This window comes from Trichomycterus rosablanca, chromosome 16 (assembly GCF_030014385.1).
Source record: "Trichomycterus rosablanca isolate fTriRos1 chromosome 16, fTriRos1.hap1, whole genome shotgun sequence".
Taxonomy (NCBI): domain Eukaryota; kingdom Metazoa; phylum Chordata; class Actinopteri; order Siluriformes; family Trichomycteridae; genus Trichomycterus; species Trichomycterus rosablanca.
Window position 1 is genome coordinate 20,539,407 of NC_086003.1, and position 14,282 is coordinate 20,553,688.

Consider the following 14,282-nt stretch of genomic DNA (forward strand, 5'->3'; position numbering starts at 1 on the left):
GTACCTCCCGGAAATGAGTTTTTGCAATTTGGGATTAAACTAACAATCACACAGAAGTATATGTTGTCAGGTTTCAGTAATATAATGGTTATCACGTTTACAATCCTGTTAGATTAAGCTAACAATCACACAGAAGTGTATGTGTTGCCAGGTTTCTTAATATAGTGTTTATCACGTTTGCAATCCTCATACATTAAACTAACAGTCACACAGAAGTGTATGTGTTGCCAGGTTTCTTAATATAGTGTTTATCACGTTTGCAATCCTCATACATTAAACTAACAGTCACACAGAAGTGTATGTGTTGCCAGGCTTCCGCAATATAGTGGCTAACAATCACAGAGAAGGCCCGTGTTTTCAAGTTTCCGTAGTGTAGTGGTTATCACGTTCGCCTCACACGCGAAAGGTCCCCGGTTCGAAACCGGGCGGAAACATCGTTAATTTTTCATGTTTTGTCCCTGCTTTTGAAAAACTGTAATTTTGAACATTGCTAGTTCACCGAAGGAAACAAAACATTTTTGGCAAAAATGTTTTTAAGCTTTGACAAGTATTTGTTCATTTTCTTGTCACCCTCAGACTTCATGTCTTTAACTGTCTGTCTTTTGTCATGTCTCGGTTACTGAATATTCATAAAACAACCGCTTGTCAGGTTCACAACCTGAGTTCTGTATTGACATAGATAGATGGATGGATGGATTTTATTGTCATTGTAGTTATACAACGAGACTTTGTTTGGTAGCTCTCAGTGAGAGCAGCAGCAGTAGTAAAATAAACATAGGATAAAAATATTAAAATATTAAAAAATTAAAAGGGTACAAAAGAAAACTCGGTGCAGCACAAAATGAGCTAAAGTTACAATAAATATGAGAAAATAGTATTTACATTGTGACAGGTAGTAATTATTATTATTAATATTATTGCACAATAGTATATTTAGTACCGTAGTTAAAGTGTAATCAGTGCTTTAAATAGCAGCTTGGGGAGGGCAGGGTTCAAGACAGTTTGGTTTGCTGTTTCAGTAGCTATGGGTGTGAGCCTGGGTGTGAGCCTGGGTGTGGGCCTGGGTGTGAGCCTGGGTGTGGGCCTGGGTGTGGGCCTGGGTGTGGGCCTGGGTGTAATAGAGACTACAGCTCTGGGGAGAAAGCTGTTCCTCAGTCTGTTTGTTCGAGTCTTAATTGTCCTGAATCTTTTACGGTTGCCCACATCTAGGGATGGATGAACCAGCTCTTTGATCACCTAAAATCTAACGTTGCTTTTGGACGCCTATTTTTTCTAAAAACAGTTTACTGTTTTCTCTACATTCATTATACGTAGATTAAAATTATAATGCATTTCCTTAGGGAGATTTTGAATATTAACCGAACCTCTTACCAAACAACATAAACATAATACAAAGGTTTTTTTGTTGTTGATTTTTTAGCCAAAACCTGGATGTACATGGAATGATTTTTTGATTGTGTCGTGTGTCATTTCAGTGCTCTTATTATTGGAATTTGATTTGAAGGAAAACACTGGAGTGAATGATATTCATCCTTATAGGCAGACTATTATTTAGTTGCTCTCCTTCCTACTTTTTTAATCACTATTTGTTTAAAATTATCTTATTAATCATATTTTTCAGCAATGTCAAAACTCTGTTCCTATTTTTCTTCTACAATACAAGACTATTTTGATACCTAAATACAGATGAGATGCTTTAATATTTTTACTTAATCAGGTTCGTTGCGGGTTACTTTATAATTTACGTGAGTAATTCATCAAACACGTATCATCACTTTACCTCAAGAACGAGTATTTAATTCTTGCTTAATTCAGCTGCTTCGCTTTAAACTACAACTCCCAGAATGCAAAGGAAGGCCCTCGCCTGCTAAGATTCGCATCCGGGTTTTTGACGGTCCTTTTCCTGTGCCGAAAAAATTGAGCAGTTTGGGTGTTTTAGCCCTCCGACTCAATCCAAAGCCATCGTCCCCGAAAGGCGCGGTACTAGCTTGTAAAAATGACCGAGCAGATGACTTTGAGAGGAACCCTGAAGGGTCACAGCGGCTGGGTGACGCAAATCGCCACAACGCCTCAGTTTCCCGACATGATTCTGTCCGCGTCCCGAGGTGAGAGAGCGGTTTGTCCCGCCATTACTTCATACTGTGTACAGTGTGTAGCTGCTTCTGCTGCTGTTTATTCTGTTTCAAAATAAAACACATACTCACACTGAGATTAAAATGCTCTCGCTGTCATCAGTGGACCAAAATGACTTGAAAAACATGTTGCTTTAATGTAAATAGAGAGTTCTGAAAGTCTGAGCTTCCATACTGAGTTAGCTGTACAGAGTCCTGGTGTAAATTAGCTTTAGAATCCTGACATGTTAAGCATGAACTATCAGAAGAAAGCTGACGTTGCTCTTGGACACATCACTGCTTTGACTGACATCTGGAGTTTTAGCAATTGAAACATGCTCTGCTGGAGGGCTGATCAATACAGAGGAATAGTATTACAGTATTTACTTTTATGGCATTTAGCAGACTTGCATTTAGAAATGACAGTTGATTGCCTTGCTTATGGGCCACCAGTTGCAACTTGGGGATGATGGGGCTTGAACTGGCAACCTTTTGAATACTAGTTCAGTACCTTAACTGCTCTCAAACATTGGAGTTATTCTGAAATGGTTCAAGACCTTGACTAATTCTGATCATTAACTGGCATTAAACTGCACTGTTTTAATGTGTTTCATCTTGATGTGTGTGTGAATAATCTATTATTTAACATTATGCATTATACACATTCATAGTATATACTAAGACACTGCAGAGGATGATTTGGAGAAGTTGGACAAATCTAGCAGTTTTGTTCTGAATTGGCCCTGAAGCCTTACATTCATTGACATCTGTAGATAAAATAATAAATGCCTTAATTTACCATATATACATACACACCCTGCAGCAGAGAGGGTTAAGGGCCTTGCTCCAGGGCACAACAGTGGCAGCATGGCAGCGCTGGGGTTTGAACTCTGAACCTTTCAGTTGATAACCCAAAGCTCTACCCACTAGGCTACCACTGTCCAAAGTTGTCTCAGTTGTCAGAACCACTACTAGTACAAGTAAAAATGAGACAACATTAGACCCAATTTTGTACCATGGCAAAAGCAGAAATGCCATTAACCAGTCAGATATTGTTATATAAACATTAAATAAAGTAATTCTTTGCGTAAGATTTCTGCAATGCCCGTTCAGCCTTTTAAATATCAGTTGTTAGATGATGGAAATAAAATATAACCTTTGTAATTAATTCATTTTTTAAAACATCATCTTTAATCTATTCAATGCTATAACACATCTATAACAAGTCAATTCAAACTTTTCTCAACATTAATATTTATTTTATTTAAAAAGCTACCACATACACAGGGATGTTTACCATGTTAATAAAAGTTCTGAAGAGTAAAACCTGCTTTTTGCTACTTTTTTGCAGATAAGTCTATCATTATGTGGAAGCTAACCCGTGATGAGACTAACTATGGCGTCCCCCAGCGTGCCCTTCGTGGACACTCTCACTTCATCAGTGATGTGGTCGTCTCCTCTGATGGGCAGTTTGCTCTCTCTGGGTCATGGGATGGCACTCTGCGCCTCTGGGATCTCACCACGTAAGTCATGTTTAATATAAGGAACCATCGCCTTGCACATTTACTGTTTTGATCCAATCGCACCTGATTCAACTCAACACACTTGAACTTGTGCTAGAGAAAGAAAAACTATATGAGCAGGATAGGACCAGGATTGAGAATTAATGCTGATTGGAATGGATACCTGAGTGAATATAAGTTTATTCCTGTTGGGTATATGGTTGTGAAGAGTTACAATGGAGATTCTTGTTACTATAGAGAATTTCATTACAATTGGCTGGTGTCCGACAGTTGGCCTGAGGGAGGAATGGTCCATGAGGTTTCTTTTTTTTATTGCTTCAGAAATGCATTTGTGGAGAGTATAGCATGACTCTTTATGTGATGTGGCTCTCTGCAGGCCTTGTGATAGCAAGAAAGAAAAGTTCACTGTCAAGTAGTGTGTTGTTGCCCATATAGTTGAAAACCTATTGTTGAATTTGGTTATGATAAATCAAATGTTATCCCCTTGGTACCTTCACCTAACTTAAATTATTGGTGTAAATGATTGCATTTACTTAGTCAGCCTTTAGCAGACCTTTGCTGTTATGTTTGCAGCAGCCTCAGGTCATACAGTGTTTGGATGTGATGGCACTCTTAAATAAAATGTATTGGGCTCACTATGTAGCACTGTCGCCTCACAGCAAGAAGGTCCTGGGTTCGATCCCCAGGTGGGGTGATCCGGGTCATTTCTGTGTGGGGTTTGCATGTTCTCCCCATGCCTCCGTGGGATTTCTCCGAGAGCTCCGCTTTCCTCCCACAGTCCAAAGTCATGTTGAATTGTCCATGACTGTGTTTGACTTTAAACTTGTGAACTGATAAATCATGTGAAACCGTAACTACCTATTCTGTCATGAATGTAACCGAGGTGTGTAAAACATGATGTTAAAATCCTAATAAATAAATAAATGAAAGGTATTGAGCCAAATAAAATGTTGGTTTAAAGAGACATTTTTAACATACCTGTTTCCTTATCTGTCTTATAGTGGGACCACAACCCGCCGTTTTGTTGGCCACACCAAAGATGTGCTAAGCGTTGCTTTCTCTGCTGACAACCGCCAGATTGTCTCAGGCTCCCGTGACAAGACCGTCAAGCTGTGGAACACACTGGGTGTGTGCAAGTACACCATTCAGGTCAGACCTGCAAAAGTCTAGAACATTTTTCAAGATTTAACTAGTTTGTTTAGCTTGCATCTGACACTGTGTATGTCCATCTGTGTTTTTAGGATGAGGGCCACAGTGAGTGGGTGTCCTGTGTGCGTTTCTCACCCAACAGCAGCAATCCCATCATTGTTTCCTGCGGCTGGGACAAGATGGTCAAGGTAAGCTTGAGTTTCTGTTAAACAGTTCTGCCAGCAATGAGAATCGGACATGTCAAAGAAAAAGTCTACTGATTGTTCTAAAAACATTAGAAAACTGTGGAATATTTGCCAAGAGGAAAATAGCTTTGGGTTAATAACTTTAAGACTAACAGATTTTTGCTGTTAGAAAATGACCTACAAGATCATTTGCCCTGCTTTAGGTGTTGGTAAACCTTGGTGCTATTGTTTTTTTTTAATTACTCACAAAAGAGTAAAAGGTTTTTGTGTTGCTGTAATTATGTTTGGAAAGAGACACATTTTTATGGCAGGCTCAGTTAATTTTTTATCTGCATTTGATTTCTCCTCAGGTGTGGAACCTGGCCAACTGCAAGCTGAAGACCAACCATATTGGGCACACTGGCTTCCTGAACACGGTTACTGTCTCTCCTGATGGGTCTCTGTGTGCCTCTGGTGGAAAGGTATTGCTTTTAATTAAGCAATGTAATTAAGCTATCCCCATGTTAGACTTTTGTTACCGCTATGTCCTGTCTACTGTTAGGGGTGGGATCCATGTTTTTTACCGTTACATTTTTTTTAAAAGTGTGGTATGTGAAAGTTATTTGAGCTTTTCCTATGTGACCTTGTGAAGTAGTTATAGATACAGAAGCTGTCTTGACCTTGTGTCCATCTTTTTTTTTTTTTTGCAGGATGGACAAGCCATGCTGTGGGATCTGAATGAAGGGAAGCACCTGTACACTTTGGATGGTGGTGACACCATTAATGCCCTGTGCTTCAGCCCCAACAGATACTGGCTCTGCGCAGCCACTGGCCCCTCCATCAAGATCTGGGTATTGCTTTTACTCTGCTACTGCTTTACTTTGTGCAAACACAGCATGTTAAATTCAGCATGTTTCCATCAAGCTTACATATTTTGTAAAACTGTTGAGAAAGAGAGGTAACTGGCAGTGTCTGAAGGGCAGGTTGGATGGGGTCTCTTTTTGCTGCCACTGCAATATGCAATCGCTTTGGACACATGTCAGATGCGGCATGTGGTGATGGCTCTCCTTAAGCAGATCAAGGATTGTTTTGCAAGTGGTTGCCTCTGTTGGGTCCTTGATCAAGGCCTATTAACCATCAATTGCTTGGACTGTGTGTGGTTTGCTTGTTTGACATTTTGTGTGAAAGCGACTGCTAAGTGCCGTAAGTGTGTACACATGTATGCATCTGTGAGACTTCACATTCATGTAGGGAATCATCTTTTTGGCTATTATGTATTTTTTATTTTAAATACCATGATAGATTACTGATGTGATGTGTAGGATAGTGGAGGTTTTATTTTATTGCTTTGTTACACTCCAGTGTTCACACACTGGTCGAAACTAGGGCATATGTGTTTGTGTTGTTACTAAGAAGAAATGTCCTTTGCAATTGCATTGTATTTGTATTTTTTTTTACATGAAGGGAGTTCAGTGTGTTGCTGTTTCATTTAGATGCTCTGACAAATCTCTATCCCTCTGTAACCTGTGTTGTGATGCTGGTTGATTTTTATTTGTAGGATCTGGAGGGCAAGATTATTGTTGATGAGCTGAGGCAGGAGGTGATCAGCACCAACAGCAAAGCCGAGCCACCGCAGTGCACTTCTCTGGCCTGGTCTGCTGATGGACAGGTAAGTGAGCAGTCTCGCTGCTTTGGATACGTGTGTGTGTGTGTGTGAGAGAGGAAGAGACTTAGTCATTTCAGTGGATAGTTAAATGTTAATTGTAAATTTCGTTCCAGGTTGTGCTTTTAAGCACCATTTATTAAGTATAATGTTTTACATTTTTTTCTTTCTTAGACTCTGTTTGCTGGCTACACTGACAACCTGATCAGAGTGTGGCAGGTTACCATTGGAACCCGATAGAAATTCCAAGAACAAAATGCTAAGAATGAACTTGGATTAAAATAAATAAATAAATAAAAATCGGAACATTTGGTATCTGTAGTGTTTTATTTTTCTGTTGTCTTGCTGCGTAATGATAACTGTTGATGCTAACTCTTGTAATTTTTTGAATTTTATGGAATTTTTTTATTTATTACTTTGTTATAATGTATATAGTGACTTGAGTAAAATGATTGATTTTAATGGGATGTATCATGGGGGGCTTTGTGTGGCTGATGTGTGTGAGAAATGTATTTGACACATTTATATATGTATTTTTTTACAAGCTAAATAGTTTCTAATAGAATTTGTAACTGAGATATTTGCTGCTCAGATTGTAAGCAAGCAGCTTAGCCATGGCTCATTTTTAACATGCTTATTTACAATTCAAACCGCTCTTTAAAATCTTACTATGAAGTCTCATGCTTCTTATTTTTTATAATACAAACTGCTACTTTAAAATTAACTTTGTGGTTATACATCTACTTACTGTAGCCCTGATGTTGTACAGCACATTTTGTCATTATTCTGTTCCCCCGTTTTAAAATTAAATAAGCCTTACAGTTTAATATTTTGGTGGTGGACAATTTTCAGCACTGCAATATGTTGTACTGGTAAAAGTGTATCAGGTGCAGCAGTAATGTTGGGGTTTTTAAACATCTGTGTCAGTGCTGGGAGGAGAATAGTGGTCCAATTAAAAATTTAAAGCCAGCTGTTTTTTGTGATCAGAAATTGTCCACTGATTTAAAATCCCAATTTAAGTTCAACACATAGTGTGCGTGAAAAAGAAAAGATCTCTAATCTCTAACTGTATACCTACAGTGAATGATAACAGGGTACGTTCAAACAGTATTGTCAGAGGAATAATGGGCAAATTAAATTGTGAATTGTCTTTCTAACAAGAATTAAAATACACATGATCCTCACCACCCTCTGTACCCTGTTAACTTGATTTTTTATTTATTTATTTGAATGATTGGAGCAGACATTCAAGCTAAGCAGTAAGGACTGGGTTGAAGTAAAGGCTGCTGGGGTGTGACTATAACATGACTGGCAGGAGAAATGTAAACAAGCCAGCCTTGCCGTGTTTTTTTAGATGTTTTTTGTAAACTTAGTAATTTCATGGCATTATTTCAACATTTCTGTTTTAGTGTTTACATAACATTTTAATTCTAATAAAACAAGGAAATCTTGACCAGTGAAAAGTAGTTTTAATAGTACTTAGAATTGATAGTTTTAAGAGATTTTTTTTACATTTATGACACAACACTTTTATTACAAGAGACTTGCAATTGTTACCAAATACAATGCAAGCAACTGATGTGATAAAGTTATTGCAAATACCTTAAATTAAATATTATTAAATTTTTATTAATATTATTAAATACTATTAAATTAACAACTATAACAGTTGCTGCCATTCTGCTCCACATACATAACACTACTGTTATAATGTCAAATATTAAACTGCAACAAAGTAGTGTTACTCACTTTTACACTGTTTTGGAAAGGGTTGTGGAACTGATTAGTAAAAGGTTAGCTACAATTACTAATTTTGCACCTCCTGAAGGTTGACAAAACAAAGTATGAACTGTATTGGTAGTTCATCAGTTAAGGTACTGGACCAGTTATCAGAAGGGTTGCCTCTTTAATTCCCGATATTACCAGTCTGTCACTCTTGGGCCCCTGAGCAAGGCCCTTAACCCTCGATTGTTTGCATGGTATTCAGTTTTTTTCTGTAAATCACTTTGTATCTGCTAAATGCTTGAAATTTGAACAACTTTAATGTGCCTTAGCATCAACTCTGCAGGTGTCTGAAACAGTCCAAAAAGGATCTTCTTAGTATGAGTGCCAAGCTTATCACTAACATCACTTTAAACTCAAACCAGTTGAGGCACTGTCATCCTGAAGGGAAACACTCTGATATAGAAAAGAAAGAAATGTTTTATGATGCAGTAGGTGGATTATTTGATTTTAATAGTCTGAAGATGTGAGTTACGAAGCATGTTGCAGACTGCTTCACCCGGGATGTATTCCTCCGTGTTTCCAGGGTGCATCGGACCTACCGCGACCCTGATTATTATGAGGTGGTAAGTAAATTGGATACATTGTTTGAATGTACTACGATGATTTAATAAAACGTAATTCAAACTTTGACAGGCAAAATCCATATAAACTCGATTGTTATTATGACTGAACAATGTGTACTAATAGAAACCGTTGGTTTAAACTGGGACAAAAACAAATCGCGTATGATAAGAATAAAGGACCAATCAATTAATGTTATCAATGCACATATCGACCTGGCTGTCCAATCGGAACCAGTTTTGTTAAGCGGGGATTCATCCGCAGCTTTAAATGCTGCCACGAGTCGGCGGTGTGAGCGAGTATCCATCTTGAACCGCGGTTGTGGAGCTTCGCCAATAAGCCGGTATATATTTTAAGCACGTTTTCTTATTCAATAACAAAGCTAGATACATATTTTGTCGAGTTGAGGATTCTACTGTCAAATTGGGAGCGTATTTGAAACTTTAATTAAGGTTATGTTCGTGTTTTGATCAGTATGAAAAGCGCGTATGTAGGCCGCGACCGTCTACGCTAAGCTAAGCTAATACTGCTAAGCATCGAGCGTAGCTAGTGTGACGTGTTTATTAATTTATGCACAATTAAGTCAAACCTGTCTCTCAAACTAGATTCATAAAATAGCTTGACTGCCGTTTGTAGCATAATGCAATGTTTACGTTCTAACTAGAGCCGTTACAATAACTCGATATGTTATCATCGCTAGTAACGAGCAGCAGCCTGTTGTCAGTGTAAGTCACACCCATTTCACGCGCCTATACCACAATTTCCAATTAATCACTATGTTGTTTTTATTTTCTGTATGAAGGGTGCTACAAAATCTGTAAGCATGGCCGATGAACAGCAGTTCATGGAGACCTCCGAGAACGGAGAGGAGATGAACGGAGCTGAGGCCCAAATCGACTCGGGAGAGACCCAGAACGGAGCAGAAGGAGGACAGATCGAAGCCAGCAAGTCCGAGGAGGACGCCGGGTGAGTGCACCTACAGATGTGGGTATACGTTACAGTAGGAGCTGGGTGTCTGCGGGGCTTTGTGAACCCGCTCTTTGTTGGCGCCATGTGTCCTTCTGAATGGGGGATGGGTCATGCCGGCGTGCCTTTCAGCGCCGCTAATGGATCCGACATGTATTGTAACTAGCAGTAACGGTGCTGTGAGTTCGTTAGCTGAGATTTCTTGAGCGGGATGCAAAAGCCAAATTTCCTGCTTGCTGCACCAGAGACCAGACTGGTCCATGCTGACATGGAATACAGTAGCGCAACCATTATTGCAACTGTACCTGGGTTTGTTTGTGCTCCTACTGATGCTTTTATGTTTACCACAGTTGCAAGAATGGTTGTGCTATTGTAGCCTTTGTCAGCCAGGACCAGTTGCTGACTGCATTATATATCTCCCGTGGTATTTTACGTAAACTCTAAAGATGGTTGTACGTAAACGTTAACATTACTTACTACAGTCAGATGTTAGGTAAGATGTTTGTGCACATGCTTTAGACTTATCTACAGTGACTAAAGCTCAAATCTGATTGACCTGACAGTTAGCTGTTTGAAGGATTTTATACTTGGAGGGGAAAAATAAATGTAGTGGTAGTTTTATGGTTCACTTGCTATAACTAGCCAGTCACCAATCTTTTTTTTTTTTTTTTTTTTCATTTTTATTTATTTTTCTGTTAGGCACATGCCTGAAACCATAAAAGAAATCCTTACACAAGACAACACAAAAACAGTATTAACATATCTCGCAACCATAAAAATGAAAATATAAAATGGACCAAATGACAGATATATAATACTCAGTTCCTGCCATTAAATGACACGTGTTTAACATGTCATAAAAATCTCAAATAAATACATTTTTCTGTTAGTAAATAGGGTTACATGTTTGGGCTTTGTTGGTGTTAATGTGCATATTTTTTTTCCTTTGTCCCCTTCTCTGCAGCAAAATGTTTGTTGGTGGTCTTAGCTGGGATACAAGCAAAAAAGATCTTAAAGACTATTTCTCAAAGTTTGGCGAGGTGATGGACTGTACTATCAAAATAGACTCCAACACAGGAAGGTCACGTGGCTTTGGTTTCATCCTTTTCAAAGAAGCATCAAGTGTGGATAAGGTAATTGAGTGATGCCTATAACAACAGAGCTGTTTTCTTTGCAGATTTGTAACCGTGTTATGTTATAGGTAATGGTGCAAAAGGAACATAGGCTAGATGGGCGACAGATTGATCCCAAGAAAGCAATGGCAATGAAGAAGGATCCTGTTAAGAAAATATTTGTTGGAGGCCTTAACCCTGAAACAACAGAAGAAAAGGTTAAGGAGTACTTTGGGGCTTTTGGAGAGGTAAGAAACTACCTTTTACATTTTAATAGTGTTCTGCCAGGTAATTATTCATCTATTCATAATTGTTTTCTTTTACCCTCACCAGATTGAAACTGTTGAGCTTCCCACAGATCCAAAAACAAGCAAAAGGAGGGGCTTTGTGTTCATTACTTATAAGGAGGAGGTGCCTGTCAAAAAGATCCTAGAGAAGAAATACCACACTGTTAATGGAAGCAAGGTAATTGCTTCCCACAAGGTGTTTCAGTTAAGCTTAACTGTATGCAGCTTTACATGTATATTTTACTTTTAACACCTGCATCATGTCATTTGGACATGTGGCTATTTGAGGGTCTAGATGTAAATGCAGCTTTGAATTTCTTTTGATAAATAGTGCTCATGAAGTTAATAACTTTTTTTATTTTCAGTGTGAAATTAAAGTTGCCCAGCCTAAAGAGGTCTACCAGCAGCAGCAGTATGGTGCCCGTGGTGGCTTTGGCGGTCGTGGCAGGGGACGTGGTGGTAAAGTTTCAAAATTATAACCTTTTACTTTTGTGTATTTAAGTATCTAAAGTTAAGATGGTGCTAAATTTGACTAGGCTACAACACTGGCAAATTGCAGAATGTAGTGTACATTTGTTGTTCTTTGTATTATGCTTGACATTAAAGTTATGGCATAATATCAAGATGGTCACTGGATTCTGTGAGTTCTGGTGTGTAGATGTTTGCAACTTGACTTGTAACTGAACTTTGGTTGTAGATAATTAGTTGCTTTTCTCCATCCATAGGCCAACAACCAAGTTGGAACCAGGGATATAACAACTACTGGAACCAGGGCTATGGCAGTCAGGGTTATGGCTATGGTGGCCAGCAAGCCTATGGCAGCTATGGAGGTTACGGAAACTACGACTATTCTTCTGGCTACTACGGTGGTTATAGTGGTGGATATGACTACAGTAAGTGCACAGACTGCCTGCTTCTGCTTGCCTGATCACCATGGTTCATTTGTCTTTGCACAAATGTGCTCAGAGCCTCTCTTTCCTCGTCTTTCAGACCAGGGCAATGCGAGCTATGGGAAAACTCCAAGACGTGGAGGCCACCAGAGTAGCTACAAGCCATACTGATCACATGTAGTGCAGGTATGCATTTTGGCATGACTTTATTGCTGTTAACTGTAGATGTTGCCTCCTATTGGGTTACATTTAAATCCCCACAATGCTTTCTTTCATTGGATGAAATTCACCATTTGTCATAGAAAGCTTTTGGACTTTGGCTAAGTATTAAGATGCAACTGAACTACATTACTTGATCAATACGGGTTGAGTTGGTGGGCCCACTCACTTTGCATGTTGCAGCGACTGCGTATTAAAATATCTTTACACAGAGTATTCTGCTTTGCAAACTGCTTGCTGCCTTTCTTTTGGGATTTTTCAGCTATTTACCACTTGTCTAGTGCTTACCTGTTTTCCTACCTTTTTAATCGTTTCTGCGTATTTTTCTTCCCTCTTCAGGCCCTAAGTATTTTCAATCCAAGAACCCGTAACAGCAGCAGAAAGGTCATTCAAGATGGAACTCTACTTTTTGGTATGATGGGACACATGCTCCATTTGTACAGGACAATGGATGAATGGGGAAACTGTCTCTTCCACAATTTTTATTTTATTTTGTCCACATTTCCAGTGATGGAAGTGTAATTTTTACTGTACTTTTTGGTACCTTTTTTCAATCTATTATATTGTATGGTTGTATTTTACATGTCAACTGAATTTACAGCATTTAAAAATATCATGAGCTATCGAAGCTTTTTGAAATAAAACCTTTGTGATTTTTTTCTGGTGTTTCAAGATTTACTGTTGCTGAACGTTGCATGCCTGCAAAACTGCACAGAGGGGAGGGGTAATGAAGGTTTTTTGGTTTTTGTAACATTGTCTAATGTCAGCATTTGAGTTGCATTTTTGGCATTTGCCAATTATTTGTTTTCACTTTAATTTCATAGCTGTTCTAATGGTAACCAGTAAATATTAAACTTTGCCTGCAAAAGGAGTTTAAAGGCTTTTGATGCCTTGATTAAATCTCATTCCTTTAGTGTAATTGATAGAAATAAACATTTTGTTTAATATTTCTGTGTACTTATTTCTTCTAGATTAATGGGTAATGGTAGTGTTAAATGTTTTGTTTGCTGACTGACCTCACTAGAGTACTTCAAAAAAAGTATTTAAAGATTAACAGATTTGCTAGTTTAGCTTATGTTGCTAATGCCACAGCTTTTATTAAAACCTGCTAAAATCTGAGCTGTAATCTCAACACCTAATAAACGTGTGTGAATTGGTGAGTGGGTTTGGGGTGTTACAGTGCTCATTTTATAATGCTCCAATCTTTGTAGTATTTATACATGTGTTTTTAATAATGTGACTTGTGAAAGTTAATCCTGACTTAACCAAACAGTTATAAAATATCATTCAGTACAGACTGTTTAACTTGAAACACATTGTCCTTATATTACTTAAAGCCCTGTCTTAATACAGACTGACTTTTTTATTTATTTATTTTTTTTATGTCTTTTCTCTAAAGAACCTTCGGTGATTCTTTAGACTCACAAAAGAGCTTCAGTACTGTAAATCTAGCCCTGTGAGGCTATTCGTGCATAAGAATCTTGAATGCTGTCTTGTGTCCTTTTGTAGTTTTTATGTAGCACCTTTTTGTACAGTTAATTAGAAGTAGCACTTATGTTTACATCAGAGCTCTTTATTGTGGTATCGAAATATTTAGGCAGTGTATTGTCATTGCCCAGCTCTGTCTTTTCTGGTAATGTAAAACTATCTTAAATCACACTATGTTGTGTGAAGATAAACTTTTGAATTATTAGTAGTCAAAAGTTAATCAGATAAAATATGAATTTAGTATTTTAGAAATTACAGGTGTTCAGTAACTGCTCATGATTGACTTAATTAGCTTTCAAGAACATGATAAAGTTTTAAACCAAATCTCAAACATGTGTGCCACGATTATTGGCACCCCTTTATA

General features: G+C 38.2%; 2 protein-coding genes and 1 non-coding gene across 4 annotated transcripts; all 3 read left to right on the forward strand.

The window, feature by feature from the left end:
• Nucleotides 1-361: 361 nt before the first annotated feature.
• Nucleotides 362-434, forward strand: trnav-cac (transfer RNA valine (anticodon CAC)). The gene has a single exon. It is a non-coding gene; the product is annotated as a tRNA-Val (tRNA).
• Nucleotides 435-1,896: 1,462 nt separating this feature from the next.
• LOC134330254 (small ribosomal subunit protein RACK1-like) lies at nucleotides 1,897-6,916 on the forward strand. Its single transcript, XM_063011302.1, has 8 exons — nucleotides 1,897-2,105; nucleotides 3,463-3,634; nucleotides 4,636-4,783; nucleotides 4,876-4,971; nucleotides 5,319-5,429; nucleotides 5,658-5,798; nucleotides 6,506-6,616; nucleotides 6,785-6,916. Exons 1-8 carry the CDS (start codon nucleotides 1,997-1,999, stop codon nucleotides 6,848-6,850), a joined length of 954 nt encoding a protein of 317 aa, XP_062867372.1. The 5' UTR covers nucleotides 1,897-1,996; the 3' UTR covers nucleotides 6,851-6,916.
• Nucleotides 6,917-9,234: 2,318 nt separating this feature from the next.
• On the forward strand, nucleotides 9,235-13,377 carry LOC134330551 (heterogeneous nuclear ribonucleoprotein A/B-like). Of its 2 annotated transcripts, XM_063011729.1 has the most exons (9): nucleotides 9,235-9,299; nucleotides 9,759-9,922; nucleotides 10,887-11,055; nucleotides 11,124-11,282; nucleotides 11,368-11,499; nucleotides 11,687-11,780; nucleotides 12,047-12,214; nucleotides 12,312-12,397; nucleotides 12,770-13,377. In XM_063011729.1, the coding sequence occupies exons 2-8, from the start codon at nucleotides 9,780-9,782 to the stop codon at nucleotides 12,380-12,382; spliced, it is 936 nt and encodes a 311-aa protein (XP_062867799.1). In that variant the 5' UTR covers nucleotides 9,235-9,299; nucleotides 9,759-9,779; the 3' UTR covers nucleotides 12,383-12,397; nucleotides 12,770-13,377. The 2 variants fall into 2 exon arrangements, with proteins under 2 accessions (XP_062867799.1, XP_062867800.1); XM_063011730.1 differs by lacking the exon at nucleotides 12,312-12,397.
• The last annotated feature ends 905 nt before the right edge of the window (nucleotides 13,378-14,282 follow it).

Coding starts and splice junctions, on each gene's coding strand:
- LOC134330254 (XM_063011302.1), top strand. CDS start 1,997: ATGACCGAGCAGATGACTTTGAGAGGAACCCTGAAGGGTCACAGCGGC. Junction 2,106..3,462: donor GATTCTGTCCGCGTCCCGAG/GTGAGAGAGCGG, acceptor ACTTTTTTGCAG/ATAAGTCTATCATTATGTGG. Junction 5,430..5,657: donor TGTGTGCCTCTGGTGGAAAG/GTATTGCTTTTA, acceptor TTTTTTTTGCAG/GATGGACAAGCCATGCTGTG.
- LOC134330551 (XM_063011729.1), top strand. CDS start 9,780: ATGGCCGATGAACAGCAGTTCATGGAGACCTCCGAGAACGGAGAGGAG. Junction 11,056..11,123: donor AAGCATCAAGTGTGGATAAG/GTAATTGAGTGA, acceptor GTTATGTTATAG/GTAATGGTGCAAAAGGAACA. Junction 11,283..11,367: donor ACTTTGGGGCTTTTGGAGAG/GTAAGAAACTAC, acceptor TACCCTCACCAG/ATTGAAACTGTTGAGCTTCC.